At 32.9% G+C, this 23,031-nt stretch overlaps 3 protein-coding genes and 1 pseudogene across 3 annotated transcripts; all 4 read right to left on the reverse strand.

The window, feature by feature from the left end:
* Positions 1 to 3,577, reverse strand: part of LOC104788283 — an 8,486-nt pseudogene extending 4,909 nt beyond the window's left edge.
* Positions 13,762 to 14,547, reverse strand: LOC104788285 (putative RING-H2 finger protein ATL36). Its single transcript, XM_010514021.1, has one exon. It carries the CDS (start codon positions 14,360 to 14,362, stop codon positions 13,931 to 13,933), a length of 432 nt encoding a protein of 143 aa, XP_010512323.1. The 5' UTR covers positions 14,363 to 14,547; the 3' UTR covers positions 13,762 to 13,930.
* On the reverse strand, positions 14,626 to 16,299 carry LOC104788286 (probable UMP-CMP kinase 1). The gene is made up of 8 exons (XM_010514022.2): positions 16,152 to 16,299; positions 16,002 to 16,053; positions 15,772 to 15,889; positions 15,471 to 15,627; positions 15,308 to 15,388; positions 15,123 to 15,230; positions 14,961 to 15,033; positions 14,626 to 14,851 (listed from the first exon to the last, which is right to left on the reverse strand). Exons 1-7 carry the CDS (start codon positions 16,179 to 16,181, stop codon positions 14,965 to 14,967), a joined length of 615 nt encoding a protein of 204 aa, XP_010512324.1. The 5' UTR covers positions 16,182 to 16,299; the 3' UTR covers positions 14,626 to 14,851; positions 14,961 to 14,964.
* Positions 16,431 to 20,249, reverse strand: LOC104788287 (dynamin-related protein 1E). The gene is made up of 15 exons (XM_010514024.2): positions 19,795 to 20,249; positions 19,628 to 19,691; positions 19,437 to 19,544; positions 19,245 to 19,346; positions 19,078 to 19,128; positions 18,926 to 18,987; positions 18,724 to 18,814; positions 18,570 to 18,634; positions 18,178 to 18,372; positions 17,971 to 18,090; positions 17,811 to 17,881; positions 17,496 to 17,721; positions 17,359 to 17,409; positions 16,871 to 17,263; positions 16,431 to 16,774 (listed from the first exon to the last, which is right to left on the reverse strand). The coding sequence occupies exons 1-15, from the start codon at positions 19,939 to 19,941 to the stop codon at positions 16,646 to 16,648; spliced, it is 1,875 nt and encodes a 624-aa protein (XP_010512326.1). The 5' UTR covers positions 19,942 to 20,249; the 3' UTR covers positions 16,431 to 16,645.

The following is a 23,031-nucleotide window of genomic DNA, read 5'->3' on the forward strand; positions in this document are numbered from 1 at the left end:
TTTACCCTGTTCAAGATTCTTCCTGTTGGAGTTGAATCGAAAAATGACATGGGAGCTCTGAAAATGCTGCAGAGCATCCTTGAGAAGAACGTCTCTGCTGTTAGAAGTCCACCTATCGCGACTAGAATAGTCCTTGCTAAAACACAAAGTGAACTTCCTGCAGCAAGAAGTGCATAAACAAGTAAAATCCGATCCATTCTTAACTTTGGTGTGGATTCAGCAGTTGGAGGAGCAGTCCATGCCATCCAGTAATTGCTAGCGATCTGTAGCATTTGGAAGCAAGACTGAGCCAATATTATGAGTGGCACAAGCAATCCGCCTTTTACAGTTGTTAAATATGCCATGTAAACTTCTTTGCCTATTACTCCTTTCTCTATTTCTTCATCTTGCACTAGCTTTGCTTCTTTCTTTTTATTCTCTGTTGAAATGTTATGCTCTGAGTCACACTGTCTGTAGACTCTCTGAAATTGATGCTGTGTCATCTTTTGATTTCTCTTTGAAGTTTCTGCTTGATTTTTCAATTGATAGGATTGAGTCTAGTGCTACGTTATGAGCTCCTACCAGAACTTCAAAGCCTATGTTTTGTTTTAGAAGCTCTTCGAATTTGCCTGCTTGCATCACTCTTCCGTTTTGCATCACCTGTTATAGTACAAACACTAATGTTAATGGAAACTACAGCTTATTTTGCATTTTCTGATTACCAATAATGGTTTCTCTTACCAGGATTAGATCTGCTGCTGGAAGAAACTCGACTTGATGGGTAACGTAAAGTACAGTCTTTTCTTTCAGTATCCCCATTAAGCAGTCCTGCAAAACCAGTAAACAAAGAACATTGTCAATTGAGTTCTAAGAGAGCAAGTAAGGATCAAAGATTACAAATTTCCATGAACGTTATTATACTTCAAAGAGTTGTCTTCCTGTATGAGCGTCAACAGCACTAAAAGGATCATCCAGTAGATATATATCAGCATTCTGATAAACCGCTCGAGCAATCTGTATCCTTTGCTTTTGACCTCCACTCATATTTATTCCTCTCTCTCCAATCTCTGTCAGGTCTCCATTAGAGAAAAGCTCAAAGTCCTTTATCAAAGCACATGCTTTAACAGTTCTCTCATACTTCTCGCTTTCATAGATGCTTCCAAACAAAATGTTATCTCTTATAGTCCCGCTTAGTATCCATGGCGATTGAGGAACATAAGCTTGTTTACCACTAACTCTGACTGTTCCCTTCAGCTTCTGAATCTCCCCTAAGATTGATGAGAGTAAGCTTGATTTTCCTGATCCTACAGCTCCACAAATCGCCACTTTCATTCCTCTTTTTACTTTCAGTTCTATCTCATCAAGAGTCGGTCTGCTTGGCTCAGGTTCCCAACTGAAAGCTCCATTTTCTATTTCAATACTTAACTCTGCATGATCATTTGAGGAATACTCAACTGCATCCTTCTGAGTCTCGCTTTGTTGAAGGTAAGAAGCTATTCTATCTGCAGAAACCTTGCACTGAACAAGCGCTGAGAGAAGATCAGGTAAACCAAAAATCGGACTTTGTAACATTTGAAACGTTGCAAGAGCAGACAAGACTGCACCAGCTGTTAGCTTCACTCCCAGTAACATACAAGTAACAAAAGTCACCACAGAGATCAGTGAAGGAGCTCCCCAAAGGATGAAAGTAGTGAAGGCTTGTAACCTCAAAGACTTCCATAGACAATCATACTCTTTCTTTCGTAACGTCTTAACCTTGTTGAGAAATTGGTTATCCCATGCTTGAAGCTTGAGAATCTTCATGTTTTTAAGAATCTCTGAAGTTGCTTTCATTCTATCATCTTTAGCATTCATGATATCTGATTGGTAGTTTCTCTGAAGCTTTGTCAGGGGGTAATTGCACGCCATCACCATTATAGTTGTGACCAATGCAGCTAAAGCTCCAAGTCCCAAATGTTTTTGCAAGATATAAATCGCCGAGAAGATCTGTATAGGTAACATCCATATGGTGTTTACATACCAAATGAAATCAGTGATTCTCTGAACATCTACACTCATGTAGTTGATGATCTCTCCGCTCGTGTGGCTTTGCCGTGATTGACTTGATAATAGTAAACCTTTTTGGTATATATGCGATATCAAAGCTGCTCGAAGGCGCATTCCTAGCTGACGAGCTCCAAAGATCCATTGCCTTTGAGTAACTGTCTCGACGATTTTGGCACTTAGAAACCCGAGTGCAAGAAGGTAACCATGGTTTAAGCTCTGGGATTGTTTCTCACTTAGAAACACTACAAAGTCATTGATGAGATATGGTCCGATGTAAGCTGTGCTCGCGTTTACAACTGCAAATACCGCGTTGATCGCGGCTTTCCTCCAGACGTATCGAAGAACCGTCTTATAAAAGAAAGCATTGCCAGGTCCTTCTTCTTCTTTGGTGGTTTTCAGTTTCTGGTCAAAGGCATGAGAGCAAAATCGAGCAGAGTCTTTCACATCGATGTCTGGTACGTCTTCTTTGCCGAGAGGTCTCTTGTATCCGAGAGAGAACAAAGGGTTTATCCATGAGAAAGTGACGCGTTGGAAGAGAGTAGCGTTCCCATATGGAGAAGTAGAAGAAGAAGAAGAAGAATCTTTCTTGTCCTGCTCAGTTTCGCCACCAAGTAGTAGTGGCTCTGTGATTCCGTTGGCTTCAAGAAAACGGAAACCGGTTTGCCCTCTGATTGAAACAGCCAGCAAGAACAAGGATGCAAGAAGACCAGTCAAGTCGGCATAATCCTGAAACCCGAGAGGCTTGTTGTGTTTCGAAGTTATGAAGTGAGCATCAAAGGCAAAGGATAAGATGAAACCACAGAGCCACCATGCCCTTAACATCCAAGGAAACTTAACAAGCCTCTTTTCTCTGATCTTCACCACAGCAACAGAAACAATCAACCAGGAGAAAGCCTGTGAGAACTCAGCGGAGAAGACAGAAACAGAGGAATCACACCGTGACACCACGCTGTCTCGAAAGAGCAAAAGCAAGATAAAGCAATGAGTCCCGAAGATCGAAACAGAGCAGATAAGAGATATGTTGTAAGAGAAGCTCTGCTTCACGGTTATGCTCTGCCTCTTCAAGTCTTCTTCTACATCATTATATCTTCTGTTTCTCACTATACCAAACCATTTCAGTGCTAAATGAGTAACATAGAAAGCAAGGAAGGCTACAGGCATAGCGATGCTTATACGTTCCTTCAAGCAAAGCGAGTTTTGTTGCAACCATTGCGTTCTCATGAGATGAAGACCCGTTTCTGCTCCTCATAGTAAAGCAAACACAATCAGGTAAAAGGACGAAAAATATTGAATACATAAACAAGTTTCTCGATTATAAAAATATTTTTAGTTTCATGATCAGATAAAAGTAGAAACTTTTCGAGAGATTATCAACTTTACCTGCGGAACCAAATAGCTTGAACATAGCTTCTTCTTGGGTTGAGAAGTACTAGAGATGATTGGAGATGATCAGATGATCAAGTTCATGTTTTGTCTTCAGATAAGAGTTGCATAAGGCCGGAGAGAGAGAGAGAGAGAGCTAGAGAGTGTTGTGTGTGTGAGACAAGTTTTGAGTTTATAGTGAAAAGTGACGCCAGCTACAAAATACGTATGGCCGACCAAAATTAATTTTTATAAAAAGACTTATATCTCTAAAAGACTAAATGGTTATCTTTACAGAATTAATTTCTTTGTTTAGAGTATTCTTTTGAAAACATGACTTTTCGTATCATTTTTCTTCTTTTTTAATTATCAAAAACTGAGTAATTATTTTTCCATCAATGACATGCACTAAAACTTAAACTATTTATTTAAACAAATTTTACTAACACTACCTAAAACTATTTATGGTGAGGGTGTGACGGTACTAACACAAACGATTTTGTTTTTATCATTCCTATAACTAATGACATAATAAGCATAAGAATATGAGTAAGAATATTAGATAAAACCTGTAAAGATGTTTTGGGAAAATATATTAATTTGGGATCTATTAAAAATGGTGAGCTGAATTCTAAATGAGTTGAACAAAAGTAACAATATATCACTCTTACTAATGTGCTATGATGTGGTCACTATACTATTAATCAATGATGTGTCCCTTGAAAAACATTGATGAAGTCTAACGATTTTGTTTTCCGGCCATACGCAAGTGCCGGCCATGCAAGTTATTATGATAAGGGGTTTGCATACTTTACACCAGCTGTGCTCTTTCAATTTGTAGTTGAAACCTTAGATCCGGCTTTACACCAATACTTTTTTGTCGATATAAACTTGATTCTTTATGGAAATATTACCGTGACCGGCTGATCGCTAGGGTGTGTTAAGTTTGAGCTTATCTTGGGCTTCTAACTAAAAACCAATTGGTAATTAGTAGATTGACCCTAAACCTTTATATATTGATGATAGTCCCTTCAAACTTCAGATGTGGGACTTGGATTCATCTAACAATCTCCCCTTCAATCCAAGGACCACATGTGGGATATTAACTTGCCTCCTCGAGATGATAATTCCATCTCGAACCGATCCCACTTGGACCGATAATAAACTTCTTCTTGGGCCCCCATTACTCGGGTTAATAAGAGGCATACCGTATCCACTTTTCTAGGTCCAACAAAATTTTAATTTTGGGCTCTGATACCAAATAAAAGGATTAAAAGAAGAACTTTGAATATGAATAACTCTCTTTATTTATGTGTTTAAAAAATATCCTCTCAAAACTAAACACTCCTAAAGCTCTCTCTTAATCTCATGGCTTATGTCACAACTCAACATTGCCTTTTATATCAAAACACAAATCATAATCCTATTAGGAAAACACCAATATTTAGATTACTCCTAAATATTACTTGAGCTTATCTTCTCTCTTATTCTTAACAGTCCATTGTAAGAATAACTTGGGCCTTAAGGTTCAAAGCTTATCCAACAGAGTGTACTTGGATAGATTTTTGTTTGGTAAAGGAAGTAAGAACACAGTATAATTTCATAATGTAAACTCACGTGTAAGTGTAAGTATTGTAAAATTGATGAAAAGTATATACGAAAGAATCAATATTAATGAAATATAGTAGAATCGTTGAACGTTAAGGATGTACCAGTATATACCAAGGCAAAAACTTTAATTTAGACTTGGTACGTTGTACGTTACACATGTTTCGTCGAATTTTGATTTGGTATTACTGAAAGTTTTGCTGTTTAGCGTAAGGATGTACTTACGTGTCAGAATCGTACGTTGAAATGACTTCCGTGTATGAAAGTTAGGCTCGACGCTTTTGGAAAAGAGTGAGTGAGAGAGATTCCAATTCGATTTGATTCCCAATGCTTGCTGTCCTTTTCCACTAAACTGCAGGTGGTTGGGACCATATATACGAGCGACTGCGATATTACACACTATCCTATAGTACCAATATAGAGTATATGTATATGATAGAGTTGATCTGGCAGAATTCTCAAATCATCATCAACGTTACCATAAAACCCGGCCAGTTAGGGTTTGAGCTCCTTTAAAATTTCAAAGGAAAAGTGGTATACAACCACAAAACTAGATGACTGGCGAAGGAAAGATAAAACTATTGTACCCTTTTCTTCTAATAATTACGTGAATAGTTATCCTTTTCTTTATTTTTTTGGTTGTTTATATTCTACTTGATATAATAGTTTCTTAAATTGCTATTTTCAGTTATATTTTAGCTTTGATCGAAGTGAAAAGACAACTAAAGCAAAAGAAAAAAAAAAGAAAGAAACGAAAAGACAGAAAATGATATCCATATCTTCGCCGCGAGTCCCACACCGTCACTCCCACTAACTGTTGCATTTGCATGTAAGCGTGGAAAAGTATGGAGTCCAGTAAAGTAAATAAATTCCTTAATATAATATTTTGACTTCCTAGAAATCATTGCTATATATATAAAGGGTTGTTGTTACAGGATTGTTAAATTAAAGAGATTAAAAAGTAGAAGAATTAGAATACGTGCGTATGCAAGATTCATAACATCAAACATGAAGAAACACAATGACGATTAAAGAACAAAAGGGTATGACTGCATGAGTCATTTATTTAATCAATACATAAGTCGATGTCTTTTGGCCCATAATTTGAGTAGAGACGCTGCTGACCGCAATATTCTTCCATCGAAATACGTACCGGCAAAGATTTTCTTGATAGATCAGCGTCAAGACTCAAGCGTCTCCAATGTCGATGTGACGGGTTTAACCGATTGAAAATACGTAACCGGTTTTGGTAGAACCGATTGAAAATATGTAATTATGTGTCATCTTGTACATCTACTAGGTTTTGAACCCACTACACGTGGGTTTATTTGATATATTTTGATGAAAATTATATATACATACTTCGTTTCAAAATATAAGAAATGACCACTTTAAAAAAGTTCAACCAATCATAAATAAAACTGCATAATAAAATATATTAAACTAATCTAAAAGTAGCATAGAAACTTGAAAACATCTTATATTATGAAACAAAAAAATCTTCTCTAAAACATCTTATATTATGAAATGCAGGGACTATGTGAGTGATGACAGTGATGAAATATTATCTTACAAAAATAAATTATATTAGTATTAAATAAAAATTTAATTTTCAGATACATAATTTTTAAAAATATAAAAATGAGTTGTGCTATACATTCAAATCAGATTAAAAAAAATCATGAATTTAACTCGACGTCCAAGCAAGGCGAATCACACTGGTGACCTCACATATCCTAAACAATTTCTTTGACCACCAGAAAAACGAAATAATTTTGTAATCTTGAATTTATCTCGTTTTTCATATTTAATTGATTGCTACCACCTATGTTTTCGTGTTTTTTATTCAATGTTTTCTTATTTTTCATATTCTTTCTTGTCATTTTTATTGTCAAATTTTATGGTAATTGCAAAATCCTTACTCGCAGAGAAAGTAATATGAACACATGTATAGTTAAAATAATAGTTGTGCTTTTCGTCGATTCTTCTTCTTTAAACTCAAATAACATCAACTCAAGGTCTTGCGACGTCAATTCTTCTTTCTTAGACTTAAAAATAAAAAATTTACTGCAAGAATATCAAATCATATTTCTTTTATTTCTATAAATTTTATTTTTTTTCTTCTAAAAATTCTTAATAATAGAGATTACTACTATATTTCCAAAAAATGTTAATTAGTGAAATATCTAATTCTTATTGGTTGTTTTAAATCCTATATGGACACCTTTATGAGTTTATAGCTTCAACTTTTTATTAGTATAGATATAATATTTTAAAATTTCTATGGAGGTTAAGTAATTGTAATATTTTCAAACTTTCTATGAAGTTTAAATATTTTTAATATTTGAACATTTTAAAAGTTTCAATATTTATAATATTTTAAACTTTTAAAATTTATAAATTATAATTTTTTAGAAACCTTTTATAAGCTAATAAATTTTTAAAATTTAAAGATCATAAGATTTTGAAGTTTTAAAAGGTTTCAAAATATAATATTTGAACCTTTTAAAAAGTTCAATATTTATAATATTTTAAACTATTTTAAAAATTTTCAACATTATAATATTTCTTTGAAACTTTGTAAAGTTTTAGTTTGATCAAATAAAAAATCAGATCAAACGAATAAAACTTTTTAACTTGGACACCTGATAAANATCAATCTTTCTTTCTTAGACTTAAAAATAAAAAATTTACTGCAAGAATATCAAATCATATTTCTTTTATTTCTATAAATTTTATTTTTTTTCTTCTAAAAATTCTTAATAATAGAGATTACTACTATATTTTCAAAAAATGTTAATTAGTGAAATATCTAATTCTTATTGGTTGTTTTAAATCCTATATGGACACCTTTAGCAGTTATAGCTTCAGCTTTTTATTAGTATAGATATAATATTTTAAAATTTCTATGGAGGTTAAGTAATTGTAATATTTTTAAATTTTCTATGAAGTTTAAATATTTTTAATATTTGAACATTTTAAAAGTTTCAATATTTATAATATTTTAAACTTTTAAAATTTATAAATTATAATATTTTAGAAACCTTTTATAAGCTAATAAATTTTTAAAATTTAAAGATCATAAGATTTTGAAGTTTTAAAAGGTTTCAAAATATAATATTTGAACCTTAAGCTTTTTAAAAGCTAAGAACTTTTAAAAGTTTCAATATTTCTAATATTTTAACTTTTAAAAATTTTCAATATTATAATATTTTTTGAAACTTTTTAAAGTTTTAGTTTGATCAAATNAAACTTTTAAAATTTTTCAATATTATAATATTTTTTTGAAACTTTTTAAAGTTTTAGTTTGATCAAATAAAAAATCGGATCAAACGAATAAAACTTTTTAACTTGGACGCCTGATAAATCAAGTTTTCCTGCTCATTCGATGTTGGAAGCATATTAATCTTTATTTATACTGGTTCTGAACCAATGTCTAAAAGATTTCTAGCCGATGTGGGACGTTGTACATAGTTCTTTTATTTTCCTTTTTCTAAAAATTCTGGAAATTTAAAAAATGTTAATGAATGACATGTCAAATCCTTATAGGTTTTTTAAAATAATTCTTATTGAAAATTATGGAGATTTTAATAAATGTTAATGAGTGACATGTCTTATCCCTATTGGATGTTTTAAATCCTAGGTGGACAGCTTTAGGAGATTATAGCTCCTACTTTTTATTAGTATAGATTAGTCTTTTTTTCGTTGTTAATTAATTATACTATACTAGATCAGGCTGTGTATTAACGCGAATATAAGAAAAATATGTGAAATTTTAAGTTGTATTCAAAATATTAATTTTATTCCATTTGATTTTTAAAAAAACCGGACTTAGAGTTCACACACTCCATCTTGTAATACAATTTCTTTTTATATTATTACATGATAATAAAATTAGATTTTAATTCTATGCATTCAATCCCATTGAGTAACATTTATAATTTTCATATAAAAAAAGGTACATTGTATCAAATTTATACCTTACTTAATATTTTATAAAAAGAGTTTTTTAACAAATCTACCACATTCAAAAACTTTTCTCATTGCATCACACACATTCCATAACTGTTTTCCCAAAATACCACATTCCCAACATTAAATTACTAAACTAACATTGACTAACTTCTTTGTATTTTTTTGAAAAGCTTTAACAATAAATTAACGTTTTTTTTCTTTCTCCTTCCATCTTTTCTCAGACTAATGTCAGATTAATTAAAGTAGATAGAACGTTTTCTTCCTTCCATTGTTTATTTTTCCATTGTCCTAAAAACAACAAATGGACAAACACAAATTTTTTTTTACTTCTTTCATTGTTTTCTAACATTTTATCCAAAAATCCCAACAAAAAAAACTTGAGAACCACCACAATCTTCCTTTTCTCTCATATGTAGTCCATAATATAGTGTAAGTATAACATTTTTCATCTTCCATTATACGATCTTTAACCCCTAATCAATAACCTTTTCTATTTAGCCTCGGTTTGTCCCCTCATGATGAATCACAAAACCAACAATGGCGTGTCAAGGAGATAGACCTCATCACTTCAAAATTTTTTTTTTTTGTGATGTCTGATTTTTTATGGACATATTTTACAACTTGTCCATTGATTTCATAATTGTCTACTAAGATCTTAGTTTGTTGTCCGATTCAGTTTTATAGACCTAAAATTTAGAAGTTGTCAATAAACAAAAAAACCAACTTGTCTACTTAAAAAAATATGTCTACAAGCTTAACAAATTGATACTTGTCCACAAACACCAAAACCAACTTGTCTGCTATAGATCTAAAAACAACAAAACCAATTTGTCCACAAACAACAAAACTAACTTATCTACAAACTTGTCTATCACTATGTACTTGATAATTTGTCTACAAAAAATACATTTTTATAAATTCATTAAAAATAACTTGTCCACAGTCCAAAAAATGAATATGTCTACCATGATCAACAAATAAAACTTATCTACAAAATATCATTTTGTCTACCGAATAACTTGTCTACATACTCAATTCATGCTCTCATCTTGTCATCACATGTGTTTTTTCCATTACTTATATCTCTTTCTTCTTCGAAACAGTTATAACTCATTTCTTTTGCCCACTGTTTCTTACTTTTGTGCATATTAAGTGCTAATTGTCAGTAGTACACTTTCCCCTCGTATTTTATATTTGAATACACAATTAATTCCAGATTTTTCTCACAAAAGAGAAGGTAATTTTCTGTTATGGTAGAATAGAAAAACAGTTTTCACATGTGGTAGAATAGAAAAGATTCTAAGTGAATGTGGTACTTTCAACTAAAATCCCAAGTAACAATATCTTAAATATATTTGTTTCATACTTTGTAATCTGATAAGTAATAGTTTTACTACTTGTCCAACATTATCATAAATTAATCAAAAATACAAAGACGTTATTCTGAGAAAATTATTTGTTTATGTAAAAGTGAGTATCTTCAATCATTTTTCTTTTAGGTTTAATAATTAACAGTATAATTTATTTAATTATGGTATTATAGTAATTAATTGTATAATTTTCTTATTTTTTTCTTTATAGAATTAGTAATTTCAAATTAGAATTAGTATTATTTTTATATACATATTTGAACTATCTTTTTATATTTATTAATTGTTTAAATATGTGTAACACATGACAAAAACTTTAATTGTTAAATTGACACGTGTCGCGATCACATGAATTACTAACTTTGAAAATCAAGGTTTATATAATAACATAATATTGAATACGCTATCAAATCATTCACTGATTAGAAAACTTAAGAAAATTACATTAATTTCTTATTTTGATTATCTTATATTTCTTACATTATGTTAATCACTAATTTTAACACATTAAACTTTTTCATACTTTAATCATTTTTTGTATAAATTTCTTTTTACTATATGATTATAATGAATAATAATTGCAATTAAATTGCAAATATTTTCCTTATTAATTGCACATATTTTTCTATTGAAATTAGTAATTTAATAGATAGCTTTCTATTAGAATTAGTGATATAATAATAGATTACTTTTGTTTTATATACTTTCAAAAATATTAATTGTAGGCCCCGATTGGTAACGGCTGTTACTTATGGCTGTAAAGACTTTAACTTTAAAATTTTAGCTGTAGAGAATTTGGTTGTAGATGCTTTAACTGTAGAAACTTTAACTGTTAAAATTTGATTGGTAAAAAATACTTTTAAAGCTGAAGCTGTTACTTTTATTATTAAAATATATTGAAATGATGATAATGAAAATAAAAATAATTATTATTAAAATGGATCTTAAAAGAAGGAGAAAAAAATAAGAATAATTAATGTGTAAAAATAATTTATGTAAAATTTATATATAAACTTTTGGAAAGCTTTTAAGTATAATGGGGGAGAAAAAAATAAAGTTTTATATTTTTTTAATTTTAAAGTCTGGTTTTGAAGCTTTTAAAATTTTGAGAAAGCAAAGAAGGAAAAAAAATAAATGACTTACAAAACCTTAAAAAAAATTAAAGTCAAAAAAGTTTGATTGGCAAATAAATGGCTTTCAAAGCTTTAATTTTTTTTAAAGTCTTAAAAGTCTTGTACNAAAATAATTTATGTAAAATTTATATATAAACTTTTGGAAAGCTTTTAAGTATAATGGGGGAAAAAACTAAAGTTTTATATTTTTTTAATTTTAAAGTCTGGTTTTGACGCTTTTAAAATTTTGAGAAAGCAAGGAAGGAAAAAAAATAAATGACTTACAAAGCTTTAAAAAAAATTAAAGTCAAAAAAGTTTGATTGGCAAATAAATGGCTTTCAAAGCTTTAATTTTTTTTAAAGTCTTAAAAATCTTGTACCAATCAGGATTTTTTAATTTTCTTATAATTATTAAATAAATTTTCTTTTCACATATGTCAAAATATTATCGATATACATGATACATGTCGCGATTATATGAATTATAATATTTTAATGTGAAATATCTTGTCCTCAAACAACATGCATGTACGGGTGTGTTAGTGATTTCCATGTGAGTTTCTTGGTAATTTCTGTCACTTTTCTTCTTATGTTTAGATGCGTAACCAACTTGCTTTTTTCTTAACTTTGCAAAAATACAAAAACAAAAAAGTATATATAGAAAAAGACCTTGTTGACAAAAAATATATATATATAGAAAAAGACCCACCTCAATTCAGATGATGAAGTCCGTAATATATAGGCTTTGAATGGGAGGACAGAAAAATAGCAGATCACCCTTTAATATAGTTCTCCTATCATTAAGTTACCATTCAAGAAATTTTTTGCTTTTAAAATTTAATGCAGATGAACTGTGTGCAGTTCAAAATTTTTTGTCTTTTTGTGGGAAATGCAGGAGAAATACATGCAGATCTGATTTACAGCTTTTTTGATGTTGTTCACCCTTGATCTGCATTTAAACTGCCAAATTTTTGATCTACTTTTATTCTGCTTGGTCTGCTTGAACCACTTGATCTGCTCTGCATTACATACTTTCTCCATTCAAAGCCATAGCCTACCATAAGAATGATTCATGGTACTTTAATGTCCACATTTCGTTGCACATATTACAAAGTCACATGGATTTAAGGTTATATTAAATCTGAATATACTGTAATCTTAAAAGCATATTATTAGTAGTCTATGCGATGAACGTGGATAACAAACAAATTAAAACTATCATTTGACTGTTACGTACGTGTGAGGGTTTGTGTTTGGTGGAAACTTGGATCGATACAAAAATCATATGAAAGCGCATGAACTTTGCTATTAAAGATTTTTCTTTTTTTTGTAAGGTGAAAACAAGATGTTTACAATTTGAAAACAAGGTTTCTCCAAACATAAGACTTGTCGAGGGAAAAAAAGAAATCTGATTTATTTTGTAGTCTTAATTAATCCATACTATTTTAGTGATTAATATATATAGCACAAACTTCTGGATCAGATTAGTAAAAATCTAAAAACTATAGAACCACTGTAGTAGAAAAACGACACATTATAAAAATAAAAGCAATTACCACAAAGAAAAACTATCAAAATAATTATAAGCTTACGTAAAGAGAAATGAGCATGGATATGTACATTGAGGGTAGAATTCGAACTTGATGGGCACTGTTTTGAGTTTTGACGGATTGATGGAGAAAATTAGAGACAAGCGTACGGCAGAAGACAAGACCAATTGAGGAAAGGATCCTAGAATTATATCGCTAACATGTCACGCTAACTTACGCCCACCGGACTATCAAAGCTGGGCCTTTTTAACTTTTGATATTTATCAGGCCCAATGCAACTAGGATCTACAAATACTCCCTGCTCATTTCGTTTTTCAGGTAAAAAAAATTTACACTTGGTAAATTCCTTAGAAAAAGTTTGACTTCCCAATTCTTACCATTGGAGATGGTCTTAGGAAGGACTTTTTTTTTTTTTTTTTCAAACTCAAACTTTTTCTTTCTTGCTCTAAATCTATTTCTTGTAATCTAGTATTGTTTCCATGTTACACACAAAATTAAGGAAGACTAAGTTAAGTTTGGTAATTGGTGTATTATAACATTTTCTTCCTTTTTTTCTTTGTATTCTTTAATACCTTAAGCCGAAAGTAACTACCTATTTTCTTTCCTACTTCAGTCCAACTAGGAACTAGGGTGCTTGCATGAGGGAGATACGCACGTTTGGAACGGAGTAAGCTTAAGTTTTAAAATTAAAGTTAGCGTAATATAAAAGCAACACATTATAAAAGCAATTACGTAAAGAGAAAAAAATGAGCATGGGCATTGAACACATAGTAAAACACTTGTTTTGTTTTAACAATTTTTATTTTAAAATTCTATGTCGTATATTGAAGGAGTTAAGCTAAAATTTTAAAGCAAACAAGTACCTAAATTTTAAGTCTTTGACAGGTCAGAGCATTAAGAAAACTTAGAATCCGAAATTATTATAAAGCTACGCTACGTGTCGAGATTCTTTGTTGGTGAACAAATCGATCACACCGGCCGGGAAAAACAGTGAGAGCAGAGGATTCGCCGGCGGTAACGGCGGTATCTCAGCTCTACACAACGGACACTTGGACATTACACCGAGCCATGTATCTATGCAATCCGCGTGGAAACAGTGACGGCAAATCGTCAATCGCCTCATCTTCTCACCTTCCTCTGCCTCTTGAAGACACACAACACAGTAGGGCGGAGACGAATGATCTTTCGCCGCCGTTCTCCACCGGGGGAACGTGAATGTGCGGTGGCGACGCCATGGACGCGTGACGAGGAAAACGGCAAAACTTAATAAGAGACGTGTAAAGAAGAGAGAGACGGAGGCAACCAAAATAGAAACGGTGATGAATTCGCTAAATCTAAACACAGATTGAGCCAACATCATTCAGCACAAAAGTAGAAGTTTTTTAATAAGAACGTAATTAAAGAATGAACCACAGACTCTGGATGTGGTGTGTGTGTATATATGCTCTGTAAGCTTGGATGAGATGGACGATCGTGATTTGATATTAAAATGCATGGACGGTATTCAACGGCAAGTTCGTTATACGTTGACCTCTAAATACGTACTAATCCAATTTAATGGAAGCTGGTTTTCAAGTAGACGCATGTTCATAGAAATTTACAAGTCTTTGTATAATATATCAATGGACTTGTAACCAGACTTGATTAATAAGTCAAGCCTAACCAGTTATTGACTAAAAAAGTGGTTATTACGACGAAACTGTGGCTATAATCATCATAATGAGAAATGTTAAATGTAGAGAGCTATTTACAGCACAAATCTGTAAACTTAGTTACGTGTACGATAAGGCACATTGACTTGGAAGTCTCTGTTTTGTTTTGTCCAGTGATTTCTCCCTAGTCCTTGATGCTGGTACATACAACGACAAATCAAACAATAAATAATACACTAAATATCTATAAGGACTAGGGTAGGCAACAAAAAAAAAATGTATGGTTTGGATGATCACGAGCTCTACCTTCTCAACTTTCAGATGCAAATAAAACTTTGACTGCTTCGAAAACCTCCTCGCTGGGTTTTGCAGCATTGATCTGGTGAAGGAATCAGAAACAAAAGAATCAGGAACAGCATATGATAGTAATGATCATGGAAGAGAACTGGAAAACCAAAATCCTAAAACCTTTCGAAGTTTCCCTTTAGATTCGTAGTAGTTAACAATAGGGAGGGTAGATTCAACAAACACTTTAAACCGCTTCTTTATCGTCTCTATATTATCGTCTTCTCTTCCCTTCAAATCCAAGAAACAACTGGTAAAAGACAAACAAGATCTGAACTATGATCTCATTTTCCAGTGAAGATACCAACCTGGTTCCTGTTCATAATACGTCTTTCGAGTTCTTCTTCAGGACAATCAAAGAACAGAACAAAAGCAGGCTCGATTTTAGCCTGTCAAGATCCAGAAAGTATTTGAACCAAGGCTTCAACAAGTAGGACTCGATTAGTTTAAGAGATGGAACATGACCCTTACAACATTTTCGAATACGATTCGATTTTCTTCATTGCGAGGAAAACCATCAATGAGGAACTTATCATTACCACTTTCCTCCATAGCTTTACATAAAAGCTTCACTGTTATCTCAGACGGCACAATTCTCCCCTCTGCAATCATACTTTGGATCATGGCTCTGAAAAACATAAACCGGAAACTTCACCAACTGTTGGGCTTTCATCATACAAAATCATCATAAGCCTAGAACAAGATTCACTTCACACACAGGCACAGAGAAATTAGTTTGAGACATGAGATTCATCACTGAAGTAGAACTTACCCAAATTCAGAACCAGACTTAATTTCTGCTCTAAGAAGATCACCAGCACTGAAATGAGTATAGCTAAAGTGCTTCACAACATTAGCACACTGAGTACCTTTGCCACTTCCAGGACCACCTAGAATCAATCAACCATTCAACACCACAAAAAAAATAAAAATTCAACCTTTAAGCATGATCAGGAAGAGTAAAGCATAATTACATACATCAAGTGGAATTATTGATATTACCCAACACAAAAACCACGGTTGACTTCTTCCACCTAGGGCTTTCATGTTCGTTCTGTAACAAAACAGCATCGTTGTTGATTTAGGGCAAAATCCAGATTCTACTAGTTGCAGGAAAAATGAAATTGGGTACACACAGGGTGAAATCGATACCTTAATCGAAGCATCAACAGGAGTTTCCATGATCAAAGACGATGTAACGGTGAATCAAACACAGAAGTCTGACAAGTACAGGCGAAGATGATGATTCAGGGGAAGATAGAAAAACTAAGGAAGAAGAACGGTGTGTAGTCTGCTGACGGGATGATTAAACGGCGTGCAGTACTATACTATCTCCAAATTGAGACAACACGGCGTTTCGAAAGGCATTCAAAATATTATCTCAGACGGTTACAATAAAACAGCGTGCAGTCTGCGTCCGCTACTATAAAATTATGAAGTTAAAACGCCATGGCGTTTTTAAATAGCAGTGAAAAAAGTTATTACAAAACGTCCGAAGTCTCCACCCAACAGGGTCAGATGATCACATACATACAAGCCGATGGAAATATATTACAAGCCGACGAACGTGTTATATCAACACACAAATGTATAGTTCTCTACTTATAAAACCATCACTAGAAAACACACACAGAGTTTTGGCTTTATCATCGTACCCAAGCAACAGCATCAATCTCATCTCTGGCTTTCTTATATAATTCAAGCCTCTTCGCGCACTCTAGTCTCCTATCCATCAACGCCGGATCTTCATCTAGTAACTGTCCCAACTGTTTCCCCTGTGAAAAATTCCCAACCAAATGTAAGATTTGACACGCATTAGCACAGAATCCAAATGATTTGAGACATGTTTGTTGTTTTGAGTTCAGTTTTACCTCTCTCTTACTGATCTGTGAGTAGAAGTAATTGAGCAACGCGAGCTTGGCTTGTCTAACCTGACAATAAACACAAGCTTTTGGAATTGTGTTACGAAGTGTGTCCGAAACCATGTTGACATACGCGGATACATTTGATGCTATCCTTCTGAAATGTCCATCTCCATACTGGTCTAATGTTGCAGGCGAAGTAGAAGCGGTTTGGTTTTTCTGGTTGGTTACTGGTCTTTCAATTTCTTGAGGAAGTTTCCGAAAGAAGTCAGCCGTTAGATATGCAGACTCCATGTCAACAAGTCGAAGAACTGACTTCTTGCTTTCTTCCCTGAATTTCTCCAAAGAGCTGTTGGCTGCTGCAGCAAGCTCGACTTGCAGCGAAGGGAAACGCTTTAGCTCCTTCATTTTTTGCCATCGGGGAGATCCAGTAAAAATCCTTGTATTACATTTTTACCAGTCATAAGAAAATCAATAGTTTGAATAAAAAGTCTCACCTCAGTTTCTGATATTGACTTCCTCACAAGCTCTTTCAAGACAAAGTGAACCTGTTGCATATGCCCCAAACTCATTACGCTCTTGTATATATACAAAATACAAAAGTGAAGTAAAGGGACACTGTAGAAGAACTTACAGCATCTACAGAAGCTTCGGCTGGACCTCTAAAGTAGCCCAGCGACCCTTCAATAAGACGGCGATAACCCTGTTCTGGTGCAATCAAGTGAGGTTGATAGCCATCTGCCTCAGACACGATTCTCTTAACGCTTTGTAGAGAAAGATGGCGATCAAACGGAAGCTTTTTCAGTGCAGCTGGAAGTTGATTGTCGAAAACTCCATAGATACGGTCACCTCCACGACGCCTAAAAATGTAAATAATATGAGGTTAACCAGCAAAACCAATAACTTAAGCCTAAAGATTTCTACAGGAAGATGAGTGAACGGTGTTTACCCGCCATCCAGATGTTCCTTGAATATCTTATCGAATGCACGGCACATCTCCAATATAGTGTATAGTTGAGCCTGAGAATGAAACGAATAGATTAAGCCAATAGTAAAATATGTAAAACTTCATCGAAGAGAAATAGTTTCACATAAATGTGCTGTCTCACCCCAGCATCGACTGCGATAGGCCGACCCATGCGGTCTAACTCCCTTTCAAGTTCCTCAATGCTTTTGTTTATTAAGGACAGGATGCTTGGAATACGGGTCCTGATAACAGACTCCAAGTGCTGCAAAAGACAACCATACAGCAATTGAAGAACAATGTATAAAACAATATAGTAAAGTCGCAAGCAAGTCAGACTTTGATTGAACACCTTAGAGAGCAGCTTTGCCAGATATTCAGAACCCATTTTGTTGGCTAAGTGACCATAGTCAGGACTGGTGTCAAAATATTCTCGTTCCTTGCGTCTCGCAAGCATCATGTCGACATTTCTATTGATATCTGCTTGTGAGCGGTTCACTATCCCAACCCAAGGATGTTGGAGCTTGTATGATCTTCCTTCAAGAACCTTATTAAGGCAAACAGTTCTAGACGTTAGATAAATATTTCTAAATTAAAAATGTAATCTCAGTCATGCCTAAATCAGTTCTGTAGATTTAGTTACTTGCATCATCCCTAGATGGGCGTACCAACTATAATATCAGTCATGTACAATCATCAAACTAGACCGTGAGACATGAACCGAAGAGATAAAAAGGTGCTTACTGCTAATGCATTGGTTCCTTTGTCCATCAAGTCTAACTTGGTAAGAACACCAAATGTCCTCTCACCTGAGGCGATCAAAAACATAATTTTATCGTCAGAAGACAATACCTCCTGCTAAATATTTAAATCATTCGCAACAGAACAGCAAACAAACCTGTTGGATCGACATCTTTTGCAAGCTTAATTGCATCCGATGTGGCTATATCTTGGTTAGCAGGAGATATAGCTAATATGATACAATTGGGCTAGAAAAAAAACAGAACTAACCAATTTAGAACTAGAAGATGCATCCAAAGAATTATAAACAGAAAGCATAATATAGCTTAACAGTCTTGGTAAAAACCAGTAAATCTAACCTTATCAACATAAGTACGAACCATGGTTTCGATATCCTCAACGATGGTTTCAGGCTGTCCCTCTGGATAACAAAGACGATATCAAATTACCTTCATACAGCCATCCAAGAATAAATAAATAGAAACCAAACGAAAAGGTAAAAGAATCATACCAACAGCAACCTTGGTTAAACCGGGTAAATCAACAAGGGTCAGATTCACAACTGTTTCCATAGAACACAACATAAAAAAAAGAAGCACACATCAATGTTAGTTCCAAAAAAGAAACAAGTTTACTACGGGAAGTAAATAAATTCCACAGACTGTGATGAAAGCTGACCATTTGGAGAGAAGATACTGAGGTGAATAGGAACTGGAGATATCTGTTTGCTCTTCCCTGTGATTCTATCAGTCTCATCCTCAATCTCCTTGCGAACCATAGCTGCAACATCAAATAAATTCAATGAACACTTTCAAAACAGAGCAAACATAACTTATAAAGGCATAAATATGATTATAGAGAGAAACATACCGAAATCTGTGAATTGCCTCTTGGGAAGATGGAGGAACTCAGCATACTCCTCTGTTCCATCATCCGTCTTATGAAGCTGCAACACTAAAGGCCGTCTCGTAACGATACCTTGCAAACAAAAATCAAAATCAAAGCTCCTTAGCTTTTATTACCAAAACCACAGAAGAAGAGAACATTGAAGATTCACAAACCAGATCCTCTAGGAAGAAAATCTCTCCCAACAATGCTCTCAAGAACCGAAGATTTCCCAGAACTCTGCATAAAACCCAAATAAACAAATAAAAGCGTAAGTGAAAGAGTCAACAGAGAAAAACCCTAGGAAGAAGAAGTCAAAAGCTAATTAAACCGGAGAAATCACCTGACCACCAACGACGGCGACGGTAGGAAGAGCTTCCCAGAGAGAATTGAAAGCGTTATTTCCAGTTCCACCACCATAGTCACCAAGCACGGTACATGCTCTCTGTATCCTATTAACTAACCCAATCAAACTCTCCATAGTATTCATCTTCCCTTCTCCTTCACTTCAGTTTCAGATGAGAGAATTCAAAGTTCCAAAGACGAAAACTCAAAACTCAGTTCACAAAAGAGGAAAGCTGCTTGAAAATTCGCCAGCAGACCACAAAGACTTCAAAGAGAGACGAAGAAGAAGACAAATAATAGGGGCAAAACAGGGAAATTAGTTTACAGAATAAAATGTCGTCTCTCTCTCTATGGTTCTGGAAGGTTTTGATTGGTGTGCCTGTGTGGTTCGGTCGGTTTACAGAGATAGCTTAGCCATCGTCACGGAGTCGCTTGACTTTGGTTCGGTATGGTCTGGTTTATCAAAAACGGTCAAATCTAAAATAATGAAATGGATAAGATTTGTGTGCCTTTTTTTTCCTTTGAGCACTTTTTTGTAACGCGTAGTTTGATTATTCGAATTTTGAATTTACATACACGTGGGGGACCCCCACCCACCACCGTATACAGATACTATCGGGAGCATTTCTGGAAGGCCCATTAAACAAAGAAGAACCTTTGAGGTACATTAGCATTTTCTAAAGGCCCAATAATGGTAAGTATCTTTGAATTGTAAACTAGTATAAAAAAAAAAACAAAAAAATTAGAATAGTTCCAGTCCAGTTATATTTTTAAGAATTTTATAATACTTGTAATTTTTTATATCTGTAGCAGTAATTAACATCATCAGATTTATTTTATGTAGTAAATAAATAACAGAATTAATAAAAAAATTAAAAAAAAATTCATCATAACATTTTGGTCTTGGTATATTTGGTACCAAATAAAAGACAACATATGATCATTAATTGTTAGATCAAATTATTATGAGCAAGTCACTCAACCTGCTAGCTAGCCTCCCAGTCTTCTCATGGCGATACCATTTCTTTCTTTTTTTTTTTTCTTTGAAAGTTTTCTAATCAGATACTACTATGTTATTTGATTCTTGTATATATATATATATATATATATATATATTTTTTTTTCTCTACCATTAAAACCAAAAAAATTGCCTCCTTACCAAGAAAGAAAAATAAATATTCTTAAGAAAAATTGCCTCCTTACCAAGAAATGAAAAATTGCCTCATTATTATATATATATATATATATATATATATATGTATATATTGTAAATTTAGATGATTATTAATTTATGGTATTATCGAAACTATATTTTACATGGGGATTTCAAAAAAAAAATATTATCTTATTATCTTATCGAATTTTGTTATTTTTTATACTGTCCCGACTCAGGACCAACAAAATTTATTAATTTATAGTGTTTATTAATTTATAAAGTATTAATTTATAGAGATTTTACTGTAGGTGTTTTTTTCAAGCCATCATATTTAACATATGATTTTATTGCATAATGTTTATATCCAAAAAACTTTTTAAAACAATCATATAAATTATATTTTATTCTAAAATTATAAATATAAATAAAATAAATTTCAATCTGTGCTCTAGCACGGTCCAAAACTAGTAGAATAGTATTAGTGCAAATTGCGCACACACACACACAACAAAAAAAAAGCAGAAAAAAACTTAAGTAAGGATGCTAAAGAGACTTAGGCATTTACAACACCGCTTAAGAGATCTACTTAACGAAGAACGAGTTACTTTGGACCGTAAACTGAAACCGATCCAAATTAGTTTATTTGGATCAGTTCAGATCGGTTATTTGGTTTTGGATTATTTGCCTAGGGCTATTGTCACTGAAAGACTATAGTAGACATTTTAATAGTTAATATTATATTAAATTAGTTATGTACATGTTTAATGAATTAAATGTTTTTTTATATATGTCAAATACTCAAACCTAATCGAGAACACACATATAGTATATTGTTAAATTTTTTTGATGTAAGAAAAAAAATATTATTTTAAATAGGAATAAAAATTTTAATTTTTTGACATATGCCAATTTCTGATCAATATATTTGATATCATTATTTCGTTCATGTGTAACTTTGAAAGCCAAAAGATATTGGTTAATCGAAAAATCTCTAACTAATAATAATATAGGATCCTTTAAATCCCAATAAACAAGGGGAGGCTTTCAAAAGCCCAATAACGAAGATAGGTCCAGGAAGAGTGTTGGAAACCACGTGGCAAGAGATTGGAGAAACGGACGAACATTCGTGTGGGATGGATGGTGTTGGAAACGACGATGGGCTCGTTTTCACCTAATACTTGTCGGCTTCTATTATCCCATCGTCACATGCTTCTTCCCTTTTAGGTTTTCTCTTTATTTTATTTTATCTTTTACTATGAATGTAGTCTTGCAGATTAGGTTCAAGAGAATCAAGTGTTCGTTTGTTTTTTTCTTTTTCTTTTTAAGGTCAGTGGCTGAGGTAATCACTACACATCCCATTTAAATCCAATGGTATTGGTCCGAATTTTATTGAAATAAAGCAGGGTCAACAACTATAACTAGATTTTTTATCTTCTGGGACAAGGATAAGATGAAAACTATAATGGCGCGTTAGTTACAAAATAATTATCATATAAATGTGAAAATTATAATAGTAGAATTATCGTTAAAAATGGTAAAATACAATGATAGTTAGACTTTTTTAATTAACATGTCTGAGTGGTAAAATTCGCATTAAGAGTAAAAATATAGTTCCACACGTAAGATGAAGTCACTAATCATTATCTCTAACTATAATAAGATAACCACAAGTCAAATAACCAAAAAAATATATCCACGGTTTTTTATTTAGATCAATACTTTGTAAATTGGCAAAATTCCCAACCAACTTTTAAAAATAATTTGAAATCGTTTAATTAACATACTAGTAATTTGCATTATAAAAAAAATGGTTAGTGGTAAAATGATCTGTCTAAATGTAGTGCTTACAAATAAAATAAAATAAAATAAAAATAGTAGTTTCTCTCTCTTCTATCTATAATTTGTTGCTTTTCCGACAGAGAATGCTTTATCTCTCTTCCTCCTCCTCCTCCTCCTCCGTTGTCTAAAAACAGAGATCTTAGAAGAAGAAGACAAAATCTTTACCACCAGATCTTTCTGCTTTCTTCTTCATCTTTACAGCTTGTCACATCACTATAACACCTAAACTCTCGGACCCTC

The sequence above is a fragment of the Camelina sativa genome, chromosome 5 (genome assembly GCF_000633955.1).
Source record: "Camelina sativa cultivar DH55 chromosome 5, Cs, whole genome shotgun sequence".
Classification (NCBI taxonomy): domain Eukaryota; kingdom Viridiplantae; phylum Streptophyta; class Magnoliopsida; order Brassicales; family Brassicaceae; genus Camelina; species Camelina sativa.